Source organism: Sus scrofa, chromosome 11, assembly GCF_054392235.1.
Source record: "Sus scrofa isolate SSC_HxYL_T2T_F1_AM1 chromosome 11, Sscrofa_HxYL_maternal_Yorkshire_Landrace_v2.0, whole genome shotgun sequence".
Taxonomy (NCBI): domain Eukaryota; kingdom Metazoa; phylum Chordata; class Mammalia; order Artiodactyla; family Suidae; genus Sus; species Sus scrofa.
The window spans coordinates 23,595,558-23,618,730 of record NC_139393.1 but is presented as its reverse complement, the minus strand read 5'-3'; the positions used below and the strand labels follow the sequence as shown (position 1 = coordinate 23,618,730).

The 23,173-nt window shown below is 39.7% G+C and overlaps 2 protein-coding genes across 13 annotated transcripts in view; one reads left to right on the top strand and one right to left on the bottom strand.

Moving 5' to 3' along the window:
- CCDC122 (coiled-coil domain containing 122) overlaps nucleotides 1-2,089 on the bottom strand; it is a 54,252-nt gene extending 52,163 nt beyond the window's left edge. For 2 of the 3 annotated variants that reach the window (XR_014819526.1, XM_013980558.3), the window contains exon 1: nucleotides 1,996-2,089. The gene's annotated coding sequence lies outside the window, so the exon portion shown is untranslated. Of the gene's footprint in view, nucleotides 1-1,991 lie in introns of all 3 variants that reach the window. The other variant, XM_013980559.3, reaches the window with a different exon arrangement.
- On the top strand, nucleotides 2,022-17,306 carry LACC1 (laccase domain containing 1). Of its 10 annotated transcripts, none has more exons than XR_014819524.1 (8): nucleotides 2,022-2,345; nucleotides 3,743-4,338; nucleotides 4,966-5,144; nucleotides 6,606-6,771; nucleotides 10,430-10,655; nucleotides 12,502-12,662; nucleotides 12,774-13,029; nucleotides 15,233-17,306. XR_014819524.1 is itself a non-coding variant. In XM_005668443.4 (7 exons), exons 2-6 carry the CDS (start codon nucleotides 3,795-3,797, stop codon nucleotides 12,659-12,661), a joined length of 1,275 nt encoding a protein of 424 aa, XP_005668500.2. In that variant the 5' UTR covers nucleotides 2,022-2,369; nucleotides 3,743-3,794; the 3' UTR covers nucleotide 12,662; nucleotides 15,233-17,306. The 10 variants fall into 10 exon arrangements, 4 of the variants coding, with proteins under 4 accessions (XP_005668500.2, XP_005668501.2, XP_013836011.2 ...); XR_014819523.1 differs by having other exon boundaries at nucleotides 12,774-13,978; XR_014819522.1 differs by having other exon boundaries at nucleotides 2,022-2,367.
- Nucleotides 17,307-23,173: the final 5,867 nt, after the last annotated feature.

Here is a 23,173-nt window from a genome sequence, read left to right as displayed (position 1 = left end):
AAGGGTGTTCTAAGTAGAAGGAATAGCTTATGTAAGGATGAAATCATATGGTGTTCCAAGGAACACCCTTTTTAGCTTGCGTGACTTGGGAATAGGGAAGTTTTTTTTTTTTTTATCAAATTTAATTATGCATCTGAATCATCTGTAAAGATTAAAAGAAAACAAAAAACAAAGCCAAACTTGCCCAGACTTGACTGCTGGAGATTCTGATTCAAAGGTACATCTAGAGCAGGGTGGCACCTGGATTTATGTTTTTAAGCTCTAGGTATAGTTCCTACTAACAGCCAGGATTGAGAGCCACTGGAGCAGGGGGAATGGAGATGAGGTAAGAGTGTTAAGAGATGAGGCCATAGTCTAGGATCAGATGGTGCAAGAAAATGGTATGTAAATACAATATAATGACAAATTTTCTATTCTTTGACCACTTCCCTATTTTGAAATATTTAAAAGTTTTTTAAACATTTTACTGTTATACATTGTAATTATTATTATTTTGGCCACACCAAGGGCATGTGGAAGTTCTGGGCTAGAACTGGAACTAGAACCACAGCAGCAACCCAAGCCACTGCTGTGACAACACCAGATCCTTAACCCACTGCACCACCAAAGAACTCCTAACTTTTTAACTGTTACTGTTGCATGAGAGAAAATGAATTCCCACCATTTGTCTATAAAAACAGAGATAAATGTTTTAAACCAGGCTTGTAACTAAAAGACATCTATTTTGCTTACAGTAATATATATATAGTCTTTTTGCCTTTTCTAGGGCCGCTCCGGTGGCATATGGAGGTTCCCAGGAGAGAGGTCTAATCAGAGCTGTAGCCGCCGCCCTGCACCACAGCCACAGCAACGTGGGATCCGAGCTGTGTCTGCAACCTACACCACAGCTCATGGCAACGCCGGATCGTTAACCCACTGAGCAAGGCCAGGGACTGAACCCTATACCTCATGGTTCCTAGTCGGATTCGTTAACCACTGCGCCACAACGGGAACTCCTTTCTTTTTTCTTTTGTCTTTTTGTGCTTACAGTAATATTTAACATAAAACAAGCTCAGGGCAGTGTAAATCTTCTCATCAGGGCACCATATACCACCCAAGGCACTTAACAAATATCCAGCAAAAATAATGAAAATACAAATGTTGACAAAAACAGCTGCCAGATATGAGCAGTGGCTGCCTATGGAGGGTTGGTAACCCCATTCTCTACTCAAATAGAACGGAAGCACTCGCCCACTTCCAAGAGCTCTTCAAACTCCCAGATAGCTGAGAGTCTTTCTTTCAGGTACAGGTTCCTCACTTATGATGTGAAACTATCAGAAACAAGGACCCTCTTTCCATTATAACCAGTTACACAGGAAACACCCTCTCTTCTACTCTTTGAAGGTTGAAGAAAGAGCATCTGCTTTCCATATCCGTAGGAGCTGCTCAATATTTTAAAATAAATGAATGTTGTGCTCTTTGAGGGCAGAAAAACGAGGCTTCTAATTTTCTACTCGTGGAACATATTTTTAAAAGGGCGCACAGGACAGAACATCCCTTTATCAACACAAGCGAAGGACCTGTCAAGTCTAGTCAGCAAGTTAGGCAGGATCAGCAAAAAGAGAAAGCTCAGCCAATTTATTTCTGCAAACAAAGCAAAACAGTTAAAGAACAAAACCAAACCAACACGCAACAGAAAACAATCCCTTCCCCCTGCCCCAAGGAAGCCTATTACTAGAACCTGGGTGGGACAGACTGCCGGGGCCTAACGGAACGAGGTTGGGGGGGAGGGCTGTGCTCAGGACATGAAACCCTGTCGCGACCGACCGCGCCGCTGGCCGGCGGCTCTTCAGGCCGCGACTGTAAGCGTGAACGCGGGGAAAGGGCTTCGCCCGCCCCGGGAAGGGAGGCGGCGGTCGACCCGAGGCCCCAGGCCGCCCGCCCCGTCGGGAAGCCGGCCCCGCGCCCCACGCGGCCCGTCCCCGCCCCCGCCCCGCCTCCCGCCCGCGGACCCGCCTGGCTCAGGCCGCAAGGCCCGTCGCGACTCCGGTTCTCGTTCCTCCTCCGGGCGCCAGGCGGCGAGTGCGGGCAGGCGGCCTGACCCGGAACTGCTGACGCTTCTCCGCACTCGGGCGCGTCCACCCCCCGCGTCGCTCCCCGCCGGCCCAGCCGCGCCTCCGCGGCCCTCGGGCAGCTGAGGCGGGACGGGCGCCGCCCACACAGCGGCGGGATCCGGGCTTAGGACGCCCCGGGACGCGCTCGCGGCCGCCGGGTCGCGTTCAGCCTCAGGACGGGCGTCGGGGGCAGCAGACGTCTCCGAGTTCGCCGCGCGGGCCGAAGGTGGAACCGAGCTCGACGTGCCTCAGGCGAGGACGGAGCACAGGCTCGGTGTGCGTCCGACCGTCAGAAAGTCCTGAAGGGCAGGCGGAGTCTGGACAGCGGTCCTGGCGGGTGGGGTCGCGCCCCCCAGGCTTTCCACAGTGCAGAGGGAGGGGCCTAGGAGTGACCGCGGAGGAAACTGTCGGGGGCGGGGGCGGTGTCTCCGAGGCGGGTCACCAGAGAGACCCACAGCCTGGGGTGGGAGGGCAGGGGCCGGAGGTGAGAAAACCGGCGCAGGGGCGGGGAGTCGGGAGGAGAGCGGTGGGCTGCCCAGCTGGTCTCAGTCGCTGTTGCTCTTGTGGTCCTTGCTGTTCCTGAGAGCTGTGTGAATCCTGGAGGGAAACGTCTCAGTCAACTCTGATCTCCTCAGAAACGCAATTTTTAGTACAGTTTTGATGTACAGTTTTAGTTTTAGGTGTACGACATAGCGATTCAACATTTTTATAGATTGCACGCTATTTAAAGTTACAAAATATTGCTATATTCTCTGTGCTATACAGTATAACCTTGTAGCTTATTTTAGACACGGTGGTTTGTTATCTCTTAATCCCTACCCCTATCTTGCGCACCCCCCCATTGGTAACCACTATTTTGTTCTCTATATCTCTAAGTCTGTTTCTGAAAAAAACAAAAAACAAAAAACGCAACTTTTCCTCAAAGAAGAAAAGCACTTTTTTGTGCAGCTCTATTTAACCTATCGAACTTCAGGCTGACATATTTCATATAAAGAGCTGTGATCTAACAAGCCAGCCATGTGAGGATTAATGATATAGTGATAAGTCGACACCCTGTAATTAAAAAATAGGACTTTGTCTAAGTCAACAAGTAATTTACTTGCTTAAAATTTGCTATGTAAAAACAAAACAAAAACTGTTGTTCTAAGCCAGAAAGATGTAAGTACTTTCACAAAATGAATTTAGAGATGGCTTTGCTTTCATTGTCATGGTTCTCTTATGACTAATAGTGGACTAGCTTTAATGGGAGGAGTCTAGTATTTTGGTTATATTTTTATTTTATTTTATTTTTTTGTCTTCTTATGGCCGCACCCACGGCATATGGAGGTTCCCAGGGTAGGAGTCAAATCGGAGCTACAGCTGCCGGTCTACACCACAGCCACAGCAACGCCAGATCCAAGCCATGTCTGCCTCCTACACCACAGCTCACCGCAACACCGGATCCTTAATCCACCTGATGGAGGCCAGGGCTCAAACCTGCGTCCTCATGGATGCTAGTCAGGTTCATTTCCACTGAGCCATGATGGGAACTCCCTATATTTTTAAATCAACGCAAATCTTTTTAATCATCCAAAAATTTCTTTTGTAACTAACTCTAAAGAGATTGATATAATTTTTCATTCTTACTTAATGCTCATTTTTCTTTACAGGTGATTGGGGGCACAAAAACCTTCTTTGAAGAATTTTGTATCGTATGGAAGGATGGCAGAAGTAGTGTTGATTGATCTCTTTGGTTTGCAATTGAACTCTCAAAAAAGCTGTCATCAGACATTACTAAAGACATTGAATGCTGTCCAATACCACCATGGTGCCAAGGCCAAGTTCCTCTGCATAATGTGTTGCAGTAACATCAGCTGTGACCATCATAATTGTGAATTAGAAACAAGCAATGGATTATCAACTATCTTGAGAGAATTTGAGACAGTTAGCAATCCCAGCCTGGCCGCCTCTTTGTATACCATTAAACAAAAAATTGATGAAAAAAATTTGAGCAGCATTAAGGTAATTGTGCCTGTGCATCGGAAGATGTTAATGAAGGCTTTTATTGATCAACTCTTCACTGATGTTTATAATTTTGAGTTTGAAGATTTACAGATGACCTTGAGGGGAGGTCCTCTGAAAGAGTCTTCTGACATAATCACAGCTCAAGAACTAGAAGCAATCCAGAATGAAATAGAAACATATTTGAGAAGTTTGCCTGCACTGAAAGGAGAATTAACCATCATCACATCTCCTTTGATCTCAGGTGTGTTAAACACTATCTGTTGTTTTTACCGGATGTGAAAAACTAGCCTTTTTTTAAAACAGGTTGTTCTTCTATTTTTCCATCTGTCTTTTGTAGACTACTGAGAGCTTATCTGCTCATTAGCATCAGTTACAACCTGGAAGTATCATGGACCCGCCCTTGTGGTGTGTGGGGGGGTGTCAAGGGATAGTCCCTTTAAAGCCACCCTAAATAAATTTGCATTATGCAAATTCCTTCAGACTTCCTTTTAAATGAGATTTATGATGCTAAGCATTTCCTAAACATTTTAGAAATTCTGAAACCTTAACTCATTGGTGCCTTCAAAGAAGAGTGAAATTTAAACAGTCCGTTTTACTTCTTGGTAAAAGAATATTTACTGTAAGCTATATGCTACTGGGGACAACAAAGACAAATGGGTCAAAAGGTATCCTTGGAAGAGCAATAATCCCACAGGGAAGGTAAAACTAACTCAAAGCGGTTCAAGACCGGATGGAGGTCTAAAGAGCTGCAGGCGTGGAAGCTAGATTGATTAATGCGGGTTGAAAGTCTTAATGAGAGACTGGATTCGTAGTGCTTTATAGTCTTTTGTACAGCATGGTTTTCATCTTTACTCTCTATCTTCAACAGATATTTTCATACATGGATTTACTACAAGAACAGGTGGGATATCTTACATACCGACTCTGAGCTCTTTCAATCTCTTCAGTAGTTCCAAACGGCGAGATCCCAAGGTGGTTGTTCAAGAAAATCTGCGTAGGCTGGGGAATGCTGCAGGATTTAACTGGAAGAAATTTTACCGAATAAAGGTAAATTTTTGTTTCATGTTTTGGGAGATCTAAAGTATATTCTTGACTCTGCTCATGACTATGTGGACTTTCTGTCTGTCTGTCTGTCTGTCTTTTTAGGGCCACAGCCATAGCATATGGAGCGTTCCAGGCTAGGAGTCGAATTGGACCTGTAGTTGCTGACCGACACCACTGCCACAGCAACACCACATCCGAACCGCATCTGTGACCTACACCAGAGCTCATGGCAATGCCGGATCCTTTAACCCACTGAGCGAGGCCAGGGATGGAACCTGCGTCCTCATGGATACTAGTCAGATTCATTTCTGCTGAGCCATGATGGGAACTCCAACTACATGGACTTTAAATAAGCTATTTAACTTTTGCATCTAGTGTTTTATCTAAAACTTAGGATGTTTGCGATTGTCTTTCTTCAAGCTATATACCATAGCCTAAAGATCAAGTCTATCATACATATAAATGTGTATTTCACCTGGAGCTCCTCACATCTAAAAGTACAGTTAATTCTCAGAGTGTAGTACCACTGACCTTTTTGATTTAGAAGGAAGGTTCCTGAATGGTGGGAAAGCCATTATTTTCTAAATCAACACTAGGAGGAACTAGGGTACAATTGATAAGATAATACCTTGTTTCTTATAGAATTCTAGCTTTACTTGACTCCAGGAAAAGTAAAAAATATCGATTTGGTAATTTAATTTCTTTCAAGAAATTAGTACTTTCAGGAGCCTACTGCAAGTAGAGATTTACCCATCTCTAGTAGGAGCTGTTCATGATGGATGGACTATTTTTTTTTTTTTGGTCGCACCCACAGCATGCAGAAGTTCCCAGGCCAGGGATCTAACCTGTGCCACACCAGTGACCTGAGCCACAGCAGTGACAACACCAGGTCCTTAACTTCTAGGCCACCAGGGAACTCCTATTTTCATTTTAAAATGTTGAAATCTGGGAGTTCCCGTCGTGGCGCAGTGGTTAACGAATCCGACTAGGAACCATGAGGTTGCGGGTTCGGTCCCTGCCCTTGCTCAGTGGGTTAACGATCCGGCGTTGCCGTGAGCTGTGGTGTAGGTTGCAGACGCGGCTCGGATCCTGCATTGCTGTGGCTCTGGCGTAGGCCGGTGACTACAGCTCCGATTCAACCCCTAGCCTGGGAACCTCCATATGCCTCGGGAGCGGCCCAAGAAATAGCAACAACAACAACAAAAAAAGACAAAAAGACAAAAAGAGACCAAAAAAAAAAAAAATAAATAAATAAATAAAATTAAAAAAAAAATAAAATGTTGAAATCTGCTTTCCTTTGAGTAAAGTTAAAAAAGTAAACTTGTTATTTTATCATATACATATGGAAGTGATATATTTAGTGAACTGGTTATATAATTTTGTACAAAGTGAGTACTTTCAGAAAAGCTTATGGTTTGAGAAATTCTATTTTCAAAACATTTTTATCTTACACTTTGGTATTAGACTGATCATGCCAATGATGTCTGGATTATGGGAAGGAAAGAGCCTGAATCTTATGATGGAATCACCACAAATCAAAGAGGAGTCACAATAGCGGCCCTTGGTGCCGACTGTATACCCATAGTCTTTGCAGATCCTGTCAAGAAAGCATGTGGGGTTGCTCACTCTGGTAAGTATGCTTAATTAAGCATCTAGGATGTTACCAATTTTTTAGTTCAGGAGAAGTTATAATTTCTTTCTGATGGACATTACAGACAAATAGTTAATTACTATACATGGCGATAAGTGTAAAGATGGGGGAGAGGGAGCAGATTCTTAGGACAGGAGCAGATAAAAGAAGTACCTAAGTCAAATTATATGGATCAGAGTATCATTCCCAAAGAAAGCCGTACCTAGGCCAGTTCCTGGGGAATGTGTAGGCTTTGGCTAGGTGCCAGTGTTTCTCAGCAGTGTGCTGTTAACATTTGGAGCAAGACAGTCTTACATGGCAAACTAAGTTTGCTTGCCTTTCAAAATTCTTAATGCCAGTAGCACTTCACAGTGGTAACAACTTAAAAAAAAAAAAAAAAAGCTGCCATGCTTTTCAAAACACTCCCTGGGGGTTGTAGTGCCTCTTTGAGAACCCTTGAAGTCTAGGCGGGAGGGAATAGGAAGGGTACATGTCACAGAAAGGTGTTCATGAAAATGCAGCGGCATATGTAAAGGTGTGGAGGTGAGAAAAAGCGAGATATATTTGGAAAACTGCAATTTAGTTTAATATGCTGCAGTCTAGTGGCTTTAACTATTCTCTAAAGATAAAAACAAAGAAGAATTTTTAGCTGCTATGTTGTATTAAGGTTGGGGAATTTTATTTTCTGGAGGTTTTTAAAAAAATACCATTTATATTATCTAATGGTTACGATTCTATATAAAATGAGGAACAATCTTTTGGATTGTCTTCTGCTTGTAAACCTATTACTGCTTTGCTTTTTAGACTATAGAGAAATAAGAAAGTAGAGTACTTTTCTTTTGATATAGCTAAAGTAATGGAATCGGATGACTAGAAATCAGGTTTACTATTGACATTAAGTTTAAAAATATCAAAGATAAATGAAACAATCTTAAAAAAGAACAAAGTTAGATGTCTCGCACTTCTTGATTTCAAAACTTGTTATAAAACGAGATTAATCAAAACACTGTGTATGGTGCTGTCGTAAAGACAGACATATTGAGCAATGGAATGGAATAGACAGCCCAGAAATAAACCCTTGCAAATGTGGTCAAATGATTTTTGACAAGGTACCTAGACTATACAATAGGGAAAGGACAGTCTCTTTAACAAATGGTATTGAGAAAACTAGATAGCCATATGCAAAATAATAATGTTGGATCCTTATATCACATATAAAAATTAGCTCAAAATGGATCAAAGATCTAAACGTAAGAGCTAAAACTGTAAAACTCACAGAAGAGGATTTCCCTTGTGGTGCAGCAGGTTAAAGATCTGATGTTGTCACTGCAGTGGCTTGGGTTGCCGCTGTGGTGTGGGTTAAACCCCTGGCCCAGGAACTTTCATGTGTGGTGGGCATGGCCAAAACCCCAAAAACCCAAAACCAGACAAACGAACAAAAAAACTCACAGAAGAAAATATAAGCACAAATCCTAGTAATCTTTGATTAGACAATGGTTTTTAACTATGGTGCCAAAAGCATAACAGCAAGAGTAAAAATATATAAATTGGAGCTTTATAAAATTAAGTTTATAAAATTAAAAATTTCTGTGCATCAAAGGATACAATCAACAGAATAAAAAGTCAACTCAAAGAATGAGAGAAAATATTTGCAATTCATATAGTATTTCAGAATAAAGAACTCCTACAACTCAACAATAAAAGCAGTTGATTAAAAAGTGGATAAAGGACTTCAGTAGACCTTTCTCCAAAGACAATATGCAAATTGCCAAAAAGCATGTGAAAAGACACCCAACATCACTAATAATTTGGGAAATGCAAATCAAAACCACAATAAGATACCACCTCACGCCCATTAGGCTAATATTAAAAAAAAAAATCTGAAAGTAAGTGATGGCGAGACTGTGGAGAAATTGGAACTGTGGTGCACTCTTGGTGCACTAAAACTCCTAAAATACAGGCAAAACATTCTCTGACATGAGCTGTAGTAGTATTTTCTTAGGCCACTCTTCCAAGGCAAAAGAAATAAAAGCAAAATCAAACAAATGGGATCTAATCAAACTTAGAAGTTTTTGTCCAGCAAAGGAAATCATAAACAAAACTAAAGACAACCTACAGAATGGGAGAAAATATTTGTAAATTATGTGACCAACAAAGGCTTAATTTCCAAAATATACAGATAGCTCATACAACTCAATATTAAAAGAACAACTGAATCGAAAAATGAGTGGAAGGCCTAAATAGACATTTCTCCAAATAAGACATATGGATGGTCAGCAGGCACATGAAAAGATGCTCCATGCCACTAATTATCAGAGAACTACAAACCAAAACCACACTGAGGTATCACTTCACACTGGTCAGAATAGCCATCATCGAAAAATCTAAAAATAATAAATGCTGGAGAGAGTGTGAAGAAAAGGGAACCCTTCTATATTGTTGGTAGGAATGTAAATTGGTACAGCCACCATGAAAAACAGTATGGAGAGTTTCCTTAAAAACTAAAAACACAGTTACCATATGATCCAGCAATCCCACTCCTGGGCAAATATCTGGAAAAGATGGAAACTCTAATTCGAAAAGCTATGTGTGCCCTGATGTTCATAGCAGCACTATTTATAATGGCCAAGACATGGCAGTAATCTTAATGTTCATCAACAGATGAATGGATCAAGAAGATGTGGTGTACACACACACACACACACACACACACACACACACACACACACACACACACACACGAATATCAATCAGCCATGAAAAGAATGAAATCTTGCCATTTGCAGCAATATGGATGGACCTAGAGAATATCATGCTAAGTGAAATAAGTCAGATGAAGACAAATAACATATGAAAGTTTAGAATGTTTTTATTTATTATTATTATTTTTATTTTTTATTTTTGTCTTTTTGCTATTTCTTTGGGCCGCTCTGGTGGCATATGGAGGTTCCCAGGAGAGAGGTCTAATCAGAGCTGTAGCCGCCGCCCTGCACCACAGCCACAGCCACGTGGGATCCGAGCTGTGTCTGCAACCTACACCACAGCTCATGGCAACGCCGGATCGTTAACCCACTGAGCAAGGGCAGGGACCGAACCCGAAACCTCATGGTTCCTAGTCGGATGCATTAACCACTGCACCACGACGGGAACTCCTAGAATGTTTTTAAACAGAAGTGGAAGGGACCTTTCATTAAACATCTCTTCTGTGCCAGGTGCTTTATATAATATGCCTTATTTAAAAACCAGTACTTGTTAACTGATTTTTTTTGCTTTATTAATCAACTTTGTGATTTATTTACTACATCTGGACGTTGAAAAAATACATGAACTGACTGCTCTTTTTTTTTTTAGGGCCACATCCACAGCATATGGAGCTTCCCAGGCGAGGGGTCCAGTAGGAGCTGGCCTACTGGCCTGCACCACAGCAATGCAAGATCTGAGCTGAGTCTTCGACCTACGCCACAGCTCACGGCAACAGCAGATCCTTAACCTACTGAGCGAGGCCAGGGATGGAACCCGCAACCTCATGGTTCCTAGTCAGATTCATTTCTGCTGCCCCACGACAGGAACTCCAGACTCTGCTCATTTTTAACTTAGATAAAAGTTAAGGTGAAATTTTTTGGTTTTAACTTCGCCTCTCTTTCTTCCTATTTACCAGGTTGGAGAGGTACTTTGTTAGGTGTTGCTATGGCTACAGTGAATGCTATGATAGCAGAATATGGCTGTAGTTTGGAAGACATTATTGTTGTCCTGGGGCCTTCAGTAGGACCTTGCTGTTTTACTCTTCCAAGAGAATCAGCTAAGGCATTTCATAATCTTCACCCCGGATGTGTACGTCTATTTGACTCACCAAATCCTTATGTTGACATCCGTAAAGCCACCAGGTATGTTTGATTTCACTCCAGAACTGCAAGTTTGGTTGTTGCTTCTAAAATGAAAATTATTTTAGAGAACAATTAGTAACTCCAAGAAAAATTCAGATGGCAGATATTTAAGTAGCTTATATACTCTCTTATACAAAGAGTCATTTTATTTCTTTTCTTTTTTTTTTTAGGGCCGCACCTGAGGCATATGGAGGTTCCCAGGCTAGGGGTCAAATTGGAGCTGCAGCTGCTGGCCTATACCACAGCCAAAGCAATGAGAGATCTGAGGTTTGCCTGCCACCTACACCACAACTCATGGCAACACTGGATCCTTAACCCACTGAGTGAGGCCAGGGATCGAACCCACATCCTCATGAATACTAGTTGTATTCGTTGCCACTGAGTCACAACGGGAACTCCACAAAAACTCATATTAAAGATGAAATCTTGGAGTCGTGGCTCAGTGGTTAACGAATCCAACTAGGAACCATGAGGTTGCAGGTTCGATCCCTGGCCTTGCTCAGTGGGTTAAGGATCCGGCATTGCTGTGAGCTGTGGTGTAGCTCGCAGATGCGGCTCAGATCTAGCATTACTGTGGCTCTGGTGTAGGCCGGTGGCTACAGCTCCAATTAGAACCCTAGCCTGGGAACCTCCATATGCCTCAGGAGTGGCCCTAGAAAAGGCAAAAAGACAAAAAGACAAAAAAAAAAAAAAAGGAAAGCTTTTCTCATTTAAGTTTGAATAACAGAATCTTCTGGTATCTTGGGGTCGGTAGATACAAACTATTCCATTTAGAATGGATATGCAGTGAGGTCCTACTCTACAGCCCAGGAAACTATATCTAGTCTCTTAGGATAGAACATGAGATGGAAGACAGTATGAGAAAAAGATACATATATATGACTGGATCACTATCCTGTACAGCAGAAATTGGAACAACACTATAAATCAACTATACTTTAATTAAAAAATGAAGGAAGAAGCAGTTGGCATTTAGTTATAAGAGATCTACTTGAAATTCACATAGAAAAGTTGGCACATCTTATGGGAAAGAATGGCGCTTCACAGCCATGCCTCAGCTAACTTCTAAATATAATAAACTATCAGGAAGCTGATATTTTAAAATTATTCTCAATTAACTGGAGGAATATATTTTTGAGCAAAAATACTAGATGACATAAACACATAGACACTTTGAAGTTTTTTTATGATCCCTTGCATTTTGAATTTATTAAATTTTGCTGTTAATAGCTACAAAAAATTACTTTTCATTTCTGCAAAAGAAAATTGATGTATGATTTGAATCTGCTTTCTCTTCCAGTCAGCACAACCTTATCCAGATTCTGCTTCATTTAGTACATAAATAGAAAAGATTGAAATGGATTCTTAAATGTGACTTGTGGAATAAGTATCACTAATTTATAGTCATATTTCATACCATTAAGTGTTTATGGAGAAGCAAGTTTTCTGTGAAAAATCTGGTTAATAAGAGGAAAGGAGATAGGAAAACCAGACAACTATAAGGCATCCTCTATCTGAATCAAATGATTCTTGTAATGGTAACCACAGAAGTTTCTTTTTAAATTAAGTATTTGATTTTGATTATAAAATTCTGTACCCAGATCATGTCTGCAGGACAAGATGGAGGTTATAAAGTTTACATATGAACTTGGGTGATAAATGGTGATGAAATCTACCATTTCCTGATCCCTTCCTGTTCCTGTTTTACAATTGAACAACAATTTGCATTGTTCCAAGCAGATCTTTCCCAGGATTCTTTTACACCCATATCCATACTTTTTTCATACTGCTTCAGCTATTAGTAAAATAAACTCCTTCTGTCTTTTTGAAAAATCTTTATCCTAAGGATTCTTCTGGAACAGGGAGGAATTCTACCACAGAATATTCAGGATCAGAACCAAGAGCTCAACCTCTGTACATCCTGTCATCCTGACAAGTTTTTCTCTCATGTCCGAGATGGCCTTAACTTTGGTACACAGATTGGCTTCATATCAATTAGAGAATGAGGTACAGTGAATTTTCTCTCCCTGTTCCCCTCCCTTCACCTCCCTCTTTCCACTTTTCCCTCCCCTCATCTTTAAAAACAATTTCATTTAATTTTGTCCTTTATTCTTATAGGAAGAATTAATTTTCTACTTTTTAGTAAAACAATAACAGTAGACATGTTAATTTTCAGTGACATACTGTGATGTAAAGAGCAGCCACTCCCTTAGTAGAAATTATGGGTGCGGAACAGAAAAGAGAAAAAAGATTGAAAACAAATGAAGAGAGTCTCAGAGAACTCTGGGACAATGTTAAATGCACCAACATCCGTATTATAGAGGTGCCAGGAGGAGAAGAGGGAGAGAAGAGGACAGAAAAAATTTTCCAAGAGGTAATAGCCGAAAACTTACTTAACATGGGAAAGGAACCACTCACTCAAATCCAGGAAGCACAATGAGTACCATATAAACCCAAGGAGGAATACCCCAAGACACATATTAATCAAACTGACCAAAATTAAAGAGAAAATCTTGAAAGCAGCAAGAGAAATGAAACAAATAACATACAAGGGAACCCCAATAAAATTATCAGCAGATTTTTCAGCTGAAACTCTGCAGGCCAGAAGGGAGTGGCATGATATACTTAACGTGATGAAAGAAAAAAACCTCCAACCAAGATTACCCAGCAAAGCTCTCATTTAGATTTGAAGGGGAAAGCAAAACCTTCACAGATAAGCAAAAGCTGAGAGAATTCAGCAACACTAAACCAGCCTTACAAGAAATACTAAAGGAACTTCTCTAGGCAGAAAAGAAAAGACAGTAACAGGAAACAAAATTCCACAAATGACAAGGCTCACCAGTAAAGGTATATATACAGTAAAGATACAAAATCATCCATGAACAATTATACCACCAAAATCAGAAATCATGAGAAGAGGTGGGTAAAAATGCAGGACAGTGGAGATGAACTTGCAATTAAGAGAACAACTTAAAAAAATCTCATAGACTTTTATATCAAAACTTCAGAATAACTGCAAACCAAAAATCTTCAATTGATACACAAACAAAAATCAACTCAAGTACAACATTAAAGATAGTCATCAAACCAGAAGAGGAAAGAACAAGAGAAGAAAGAAAGAAAAAAAGAGCAACAAAAACAAATCCAAAGCAATTAATAAAATGGCAATAAGAACATACATATCAACAATTACCTTAAATGTTAATGGACTAAATGCCCCAACCAAAAGACATAGACTGGCTGAGTGGATACAAAAACAAGACCCATATATATGCTGTCTTCAAGAGACCCACTTCACTTCTAGGGACACATACAAATTGAAAGTGAGTGGATGGAAGAAAATATTTCATGCAAATGGGGATCAAAAGAGAGCTGGAATAGCAATACTCATATCAGACAAAATAGACTTTAAAATGAAGAACATTTTAAGGGACAAAGAAGGTCATTACATAATGATCAAAGGATCAATCCAAGAAGAAGATATAACAATTTTAAATATCTATGCACCCCCCCAAAAAAAAGAGCAGCCACTCCTTCTCCTAGTCAATTAAGAATATAAGTATATATAAAAGTATAAAAATAAAATAATTTTTCATTAAAAAATCCCATATGTATACCATTTAACTCCCCTATGTACTTGACAACTGTATATTTCATAGCATAACATGTTTATATCTTCCTTTTTTAAACTATCTTCATTTTTGAGAAGAAATCTTTGCATAAAAATTCTAAATTCTATAATAATAAGAATTACTCACATACACAGATAACCCTGGTTTTACAGCCAAATTTCCAACTGATTATCTAAAGCAGGATTTGGTTAAGTGTATTTAAAGAGCCAGGTGGTACATATTTTAGGCTTTGTGGGACATATAGTCTCTGTCTCAGCTATTCAGCTTGGCTTTTGTAAGCAAAAGCAGGCAGGAGCAGAAATGAATATGTCTGTATTTCAATAAAACTTTATTGATAAAAAACAGGTAAGAGGCTAGATTTTGCACACAGGCTATAGTTTGCTGACACCTAATCTATGGTAATAGAGCAAGCTTGAGTATAATTTTATTAAATAAGTATTTACTAGAGATGGGTTTTTTTGTTTGTTTTTGCTTTTTCATGTAGCATGTGGAAGTTCCTAGGCTAGAGGTTGAATTAGAGCTGCAGCTGCCGGCCTATGCCACAGCTGCAGCAACGCCAGATCCAAGCTGAATCTGTAACCTACGACACAGCTCGCAGCAAACGCTGGATCCTTAACCCACTGAGCAAGGTCAGGGATCAAACCCTGTATCGTCATGGATTCTAGTTGGGTTTGTTTCCGCTGAGCCACTACAGGAACTCCCGTGGTTTTTTGGTTTTTTTTTTTTTTTAAACTTAAAAATATTTCATGACAGTGAAAAAGCACTGACCCTTTAGCATATATCTGATTTTCCTTAAGGTTACTTTTAACTGAATTAATATTGTTTTTAGTCTGTACAATGTCTTTAACTTTTAATATAAAACAGGCTTTAATAGATTTAATGATTCTTTGATATTTTAATGGTACTACTAATTATCTCATATTTGATTTCTGTTTATTTTTACAGATACTTGACTGGATTTTTGCGTAACTATTTTCTGCTTCCTTCTAAACCAACCATAAGAGAGAAATTTAGCTATTTAATATACTTAAAACCAAAAAGATTACAATGAATAATTCATCTTTAGGGTATATTTTCATTATTATCCAAAGCTAAATGATTTTCATTCTAACAATAACTGATACAAAATCAGTATAGTGAAGCTTATATGTTATAAGATAAGGATTATTTTTAAAGTTTGTTCTCTGTATTTATTACATGAATCAGGAATAGGTCTGTTCAATTCAGTATTTATTGGGTAAGCTCTATTTGTCAGGCTTTGTGTGAATCATAGGTGAAATTAAGATGAGTAAGACTTTTTCCTCTTGAGTCTAATGCAGTGGAGGAGACAAACACTTCTAATACTTTACTTTTAATAGAAGGTACAGGAGAAAGGAGGATTGAGTCTATCTGGAAAACAGAATAGAGACAGTATTATAGAGAAAATGACATATCACATGGGCCTGAAAGATGTATAGGCTTTTAACAAGCAAAGAACAACCATAACAGGTAGAGAGAATACCATAAACTAGGGCATGAAACTGAAAGTGTATAACATGGTCGAGAAAGATAAGGGTGTGGTCAGGAGTTATTGGCAAAACAGGTCAGAAACAGATTAGTTAGGGCCTCAAGTGCCATGTCAAAGAGTTTGGAGTTAATTTTCCAGGCAAAGAGTAGGCATAGAAAGTAGGGGAGTGTTTTTATGTCCTTGGCATTATATTTAATAGGTTGGATTTAACTTGTGAGAGATTAAAGCAGAAAGATTAGTTAAGAGGTAGTGAAAATACTTTTTAAAGAAAATAATGAAGGCATTCTCTGGTGGTCTAGTGGTTAGGACTTGGTGCTTCAACCACTGCAACCTGGGTTCAGTCCCTGGTCTGGGAGCTGAGATCGCACATCAAGCCACTGCATGCTGTGGCCAAAACAATAATAATAATAAATTTAAAAAAATAATGAAACCTGAATGCAGTAGGAATAAAAAATGGAGACCGGAGTAGGTGGATTAGCAAGACATTTCAGAAACGGAATCTGCATATTCTGTTCCTAGATCATGGAGATAAGAGGTGAGGACCAGTGCAGTCACTGATGACTCCACAGTCCCTGCTTGGTTGACTACCTGGAGGGGCGGCAAAGATGGGGAGGAGGTTGGGGACAAGAAGGGAGGGTAATGAGTTTGACACATAGACTTAAGTATATCCAGATGGAAGTATATGGTTGACAAGACAATTAGAAATAGAGACCTGGGACTTAGGAGGGAGCCGAAAAAGACAGACTTGGGAGCTGGCTATGCGGAGACGATGCCTGAGTGCACCAGCGTAGACTGGATCATCTCAGCAGGAACACCAGTGAGAAGAAAGGAGGTCCAAGGATGAGCCCTCATACAACACTTGCATTTGAAGAACCAGAAGCTGAACCAGTGAAAAAGATCAATCCTAGAAGAGACAAATAGAGTATAGTGGTTTTGGAGAAAGAAGGCAGCATAGAGATGAGAGGTACTCCAAAAGAAATCTCTGGAGAGAACATAAAATGAGAAGAAACCGATGGACTAGTTGTATTGAAGCTTTTCTACAGGCAGTGGTGGTGGGGTCAGATTGCAGTGCTTTGAGGAAAAGGATGCATGGTGGTGACCCTTCTTTGCTGGTACTTATTAGAGAAAAGAAATCACCAAGGGTTGTATCTCTATCTGTCTGTCTATATGAGGATGAGTAGTTTTAAATATATTTGTCGGCTGAAGAGAGGAAGGAGTTAAGCTGTTTTCACTTGGGAAAAATGGTATATATGGTCCATATTTTTAACCTGAATCGTCACATTGTACCGTAACATGTCTTATTTCATACATACATTTCTTACCTGAACATGCAGAAAATTACATTTGTTTGGTACTTATTAAGGACTTTCACATCCATTACCTCATTTTGCCTTTACAGGTACTTTGAAGTACCTCGGTCAGGTGCTATTCTTTGTATTCAGATAAGAAAACGGAGCCTCATTGAGATAGAGGCTGAAATCACACAATCTGTAATAAAGATTTGACCCCACATCTTGTGACTCCAAATCTCATTTCAGATTTTACAGTGAATCAAAGCTATCTAAGTTTTTACCACTTTGTTTAAATATCATGTATTCATATACTCAGAAATTTTATTTAGGTATTAGCGTAGGTTAAAAATATAGCTGTAGGAGTTCCCTTCAAATCTGACTATCCATGAGGACGAAGGTTTGATCCCTGACCTGGCTCAGTGGGTTAAGTAAGGATCTGGCATTGTTGTGAGCTGTGGTGTAGGTTGAAGATGCGGCTCGGATCTGGCTTTGCTGTGGCTGTAGTGTAGGCCAGCAGCTGTAGCTCTGATTTGACTCCTAGCCTGGGAACCTCCATAGGCGGCCCTAAAAAGAAGAAAAAAAAAAAATTCAACTGTAGCCCTCAAGATGTTTAATATCCGGGGAAAGGTGACAGTCAAGAAACCAACAATTTCAATACTGCGATATGAGTTGTAAGGTTGTCACAACCTGATACCTTGTTTAATTCTTTTATGAAACTCATAGCTCAGTATGAAATTTATATAAAACACATCATTTCTTCCAATTCAGGGAAAGCATTAAATACAAATCATAGAATATCAACTTCAAACTCATGCAAAATACTCTGATTTAAGGATAACAATAAGATTAAGGAATAATTCCATACACTGAGAAAGATGGAATTGGATAATTTTCCAATTCTTCACTGTATCATTTTGTTGAATGCAGTGTATTAGCCATACTTCACTTTATGTACCGAAACATTCCAAAACCAAATAAAAATTATGTTTGATTCTCTATGATTTTGGATTATCTGTGCTGAAGCATTTAATGAAAAGGTGTCTCCTTTCTGTTTTACTGAGTGAAAAGTACTGATTTCAGTAGTTCAGAAACAGAATGTAGGTTGTTAAATAGTCATATCTTTACTGCCTCTACAAGATCTCTCTCACTGCTAAGCATTTGTATATGGGTTTCTGAGACTTTCAGGGTATAACCACAATGATGTTCAGTTTCGTTTTCAATCTAAGCACTGATACTAACTACACATTGAAAATATAAATTGTCATTTTATTTATTTATTTATTTATTTATTTATTTATTGTCTTTTCTAGGGCCGCTCTCCGTGGCATATGGAGGTTCCCAGGCTAGGGGTCCAGTCGGAGCCGTAGCTGCTGACCTACACCAGAGCCACAGCAACGCCAGATCCAAGCCACGTCTGCGACCTACTACCACAGCTCATGGCAAAGCCGGATCCTTAACGCACTGAGCAAGGCCAGGGATTGAACCTGCAACCTCATGGTTCCTAGTCGGATTCATTAACCACTGCACCACCACGGGAACTCCAAGTTGTCATTTTAGTAAGAAGATAAATTAAGTTTGTAAATCAAATAAGAGTTCATGGTATGATTTTTTGAAGGTACTAATTATCAAACTAAAATTTATCTAATTGTGATGTTAGATTCTGAAGAACAGCATACTAACTAAATGTGCTATACTCCATTGCTTTATAAAGCAAATGAAAAAATGTTCTTTCCACTAGGAGGTAGTATTTCTATAATTAGCTTTGCTCTGTTTCTTGGTATAAAGTTGAACCCATTTCTTTGTCCAAAATAAGAGCATTTCAAGTTAATGAATGTATTGCTCTTACTTTAGAGCAACTATAATAGTTCCAGTAGATAAAAACACTTAAGAATCTTCACTTACCTAGATCTTACTTCGATAGAATCTCCATCAACTTCTTTTCTATTAATAGATTTGGGGGAGAGGGAATTCAAAGAGGCTTATTCTCTGTCACATGACAAAAACATAAATTCCCATGGATTCAGAAGCTGGAAATAAGATGACAGTGACATATGAATCATATCATTTTATATCTCAGAGTGGGATTTGATACTTGTTTTCATTCAGTTGTCCTAAAATTATACTTCCAATGGATCCTTCCTACTTTTTAATTTTTCTTTATTTTTGGCTGTGTCCAAGGCATGGGGAAGTTCTCAGGCCAGGGACTCAGCTTGTGCCAGCAAAAACCCAAGCTGCTGCAGTGGTATCCTCCCTAATTTTTATGTGAACTCCTAGATAGTGCCACCAATCTATGGAAGTCCAGTCAGTTATCTGTGCACTTGTGTGTGTGCATGTATCTGTGGATCTCCGTGTGTACACTAAAGGGTAAACAAGAAATATGGATGTGTCATGTATGATGCATCTCCTCTTTGCCACAGCTAACGTAAATTCACACAAGCACAATGGTTTCAGTGGAATCAAGGACTTCTCTCTTTAGGAACTTTGTAAATTGTGCAGTAGAGAATGGAAGCATGCTCCCTGTGCTTCCTATATGTGTTTATGGGGACTGCGCATTTCTACTGTAGGCAGTGTTTTAAACTCGTGATCTCAAAGATGAGGCAGCTGCTGTAAGTCATGCATTGTTCTGTGCTAGGTCATTGCTTAATGAAGGAAAAAGAAATCTGCCAGTATTGCTTTTTCCGGATTGATGCATTTAGTTTGGACTCAAGATGATCACATGTCAATTGTGTGGTGACAAACTCCTCATACTCTCTGTAGATGATTTTCTTTGTAGAGAAAGAAATGCTTACCTCACACCCCCCTTTGTCTTTGTGCCAGATGCCTGAGATGAACTCTGTCCTTACTGTATCTGGAGCAGGCTTTTTTGTTTTATTTAATTCTCAAAAGGCTGGGGTGTCCAGTTATTTTCTCTTATTGAACAATTCAAATTTCTAGCAAGTTCAATAGCTCAAAATACCACATTCCTTTCTAACAATAGTACAACAAAAAAAGGGTACTCTCATTCCATGAGAAACATCTACGGAAAGTAGATTTGTTCATGGTGACAACTGAGTTTTGAATTTTTATTATCCCTGATTTTCTTCTTAGTTTTTCATCACACATTGTTACAGTTCACATCTTCCTGATGCTTCCCTAGTCCTTCACCTTCATGTGCATATGTTTGAGTTTGAATCTAATCAAGCTTGAGAGCTAATTATCAATCTATAAGAAATATGGAGGGAAGGTTGTTAGGTTAAAGGATACAGATTTGAGGTGGTGAAAAAGTGATCCACTTTTTTGCAACTGGTCAAGGATTTTAAAAAGGATGGGAAGTGGGGATGCCAAAATAGCTCATGGGATCCCGGGTTGCCATATAAAAGTATACATCTAGGAGTTCCTGTCCTGGCTCAGAGGAAACTAGGAACCATGAGAATGTGGGTTTGATTCATGGCCTCGCTCAGTGGGTTAAGGATCTGGTGTTGCCATGAGTTATGGTGTAGGCCACAGATGCGTCTCGGATCCCACATTGCTGCGGCTGTGGGGTAGGCTGGCAGCTATAGTTCTGAATCAACCCCTAGCCTGGGAACCTCCAAATGCCATGGGTGCAACCCTAAAAAGCAAAATAAATAAATAAATAAATAAAAAGGATGGGAGATACAACTGAATCCAATATGTCAATAAAATTTTTCAATAGATTTTTAATAATTTATATTTCAATATTTTTTAGAAGTAAATAAAGTGGCTATACAATTTTACAAAAATGAAACAAGAAAAGATAAGAGGGGGACTCTTCTAGAATAAAATAGACCTAACAATCCCATACAATGACTGGGCCTAGTTTGGATTCCAATGAGAAGAAATAAACTACAATACATATTTTTGAAACAATTGGGAAAATTTTGAATATGGCCCAGTTATTAAATGATGCCAGGAATTATCATTTTTGTAGAGGTTAATAACATTGCAGTTCTGTGAAAAAAACAGCAATGTTGATCCATATTGACCCAAGCAGGAATAAACTGATGTATTATCTGTGAGTGGCTGTCAAATATTTCAATAATAATAATAATAATAAAAGGGATAGGATGCAAATGTGGAAAAACCTTGATTATTGTTAAACCTGAGTGATGGTTATCTCAGTGTTCATTGAATTATTTTTTCTACTTTCCTGAATGCTGGAGATTTAGTCATAAAAAGTTTAAACTTCTCGCCTTGCTAATATTTAAAGTAGCATTTCTATTTTGAAAAACTATGTATACGTGTCAACTCTCTCTAATAAAGCAGCTGAACACTGTCACTCATTCTTGTATACACATGGCATGGGGAGTGAAGGAAAGAAAGAAAATCTCTGACTGTTAGACTCTTATTTAAAAGAAGAGAATGAGAATCTCACACCATTTATATTAACACAGGGGACAGTGTATAGAGAGGACATCTATAATTCACAAACTAGGAGACAATTAGGAGTCACAACTTTTCTGCTAGCTAACAACTATCTTAAAATAATAAGCTTAATTTAAAATTTTCCATTATATTAAATGGAATCTGATGGTGTGATGATTCCCTTAATGAGAAACTGCATGGAGCTTCCATCCTCTGGCATAAGAATACGCTAGAATAGAATAAAAGCATATAGCTTAATAGCAGTTTATGGTAAAATCAGGGTTTTTCAATGAGAATTAATGGGACTGCTAAAATAGCTCATGGGATCCCAGGTTGCCATATAAAAGTATATATCTAGGAGTTCCCGTCGTGGCTCAGTGGTCAACAAATCCGACTAGGAACGATGAGGTTGCCAGTTCGATCCCTGGCCTCACTCAGTGGGTTAAGTAAGGATCTGGCATTGCTGTGAGCTGTGGTGTAGGTCACAGACTCAGCTAAGATCTGGCATTGCTGTGGCTCTGGCGTAGGCCGGTGGCTACAGCTCTGATTAGACTTCTAGCCTGGGAACCTCCATATGCTGAGGGTGCGGCCCCAGAAAAGACAAAAAGACAAAAAAAAAAAAGTGTACGTCTAGAATAAGCAAAGCAATGTTTCTGTTCTGCCCTTAATTGATTAGACCATGCTTGGGGTATCGTAGTACCTTTTGGGAAGTACAACAAATGTACTACAATTACTATAGAAATGTACAAATGTATTTTTTTTTTTTTTTGTTGTTGTCTTTTTGCTATTTCTTTGGGCCGCTCCTGCGGCATATGGAGGTTCCCAGGCTAGGGGTCGAATTGGAGCTGTAGCCACTGGCCTACGCCAGAGCCACAGCAACGTGGGATCCGAGCTGCGTCTGCAACCTACACCACAGCTCACGGCAACGCCGGATCCTTAACCCACTGAGCAAGGGCAGGGACCGAACCCACAACCTCATGGTTCCCAGTTGGATTCGTTAACCACTGCGCCATGACGGGAACTCCCAAATGTACTTTCTGTACTTATACAAAAGGAGAGAAAAACAACACTGCTGGTGAGGGGGCCGCAAAGCCAGATCATGGGAGGAATGGTCAGAAGGACTAGAAATGGTTAGCTGAGAGAAAACAAGGCTCAGTGGCATTGGGACAACACTCTACAGATATTCGAAGTACAAAATGATGAAGGGATAGAAAAAAAAAAAGAACAAATTAGTGGAAATTATAGAAAGGCTGGTTTTGCATTCAGGAATGTTGAGAAAGTTCATCTGCCGTGGGCCTTAAGTATCCCAGCAAGGCCCTGTCTACTCTTTTTTCCAGGCCATTCGTCAGGGTTGTGTTTGCAGCAAGCAATGTTGAAGGACAAGGTCAGATCCTACTTCGGAGAAAAGGCAGTGAATCCCCCAAGCTCAGTCTTCTCAACCCACAACAAAAAACCTACCGTGTGCATAGGATACACCTGGGCCCCTCTTTGGTGCTCTTTGATTTGAGGAGGTAACGGAGGCCAACTCAAACATGTTTATCCTACTCATTAATTATGAATAATGAAATCTTTTGTCTCTGACTCAGACATTTAGCATATTCTGCCAACATTGGTAAAACAGTGAGAGACTAATTTATTAGCTCCTAAGTAGCAACAGATCAATAAATCCCAGACCCAACAAAGGAGCACATTAATTAGTGGGTTCCCAATGAGAGGAGATCAAAA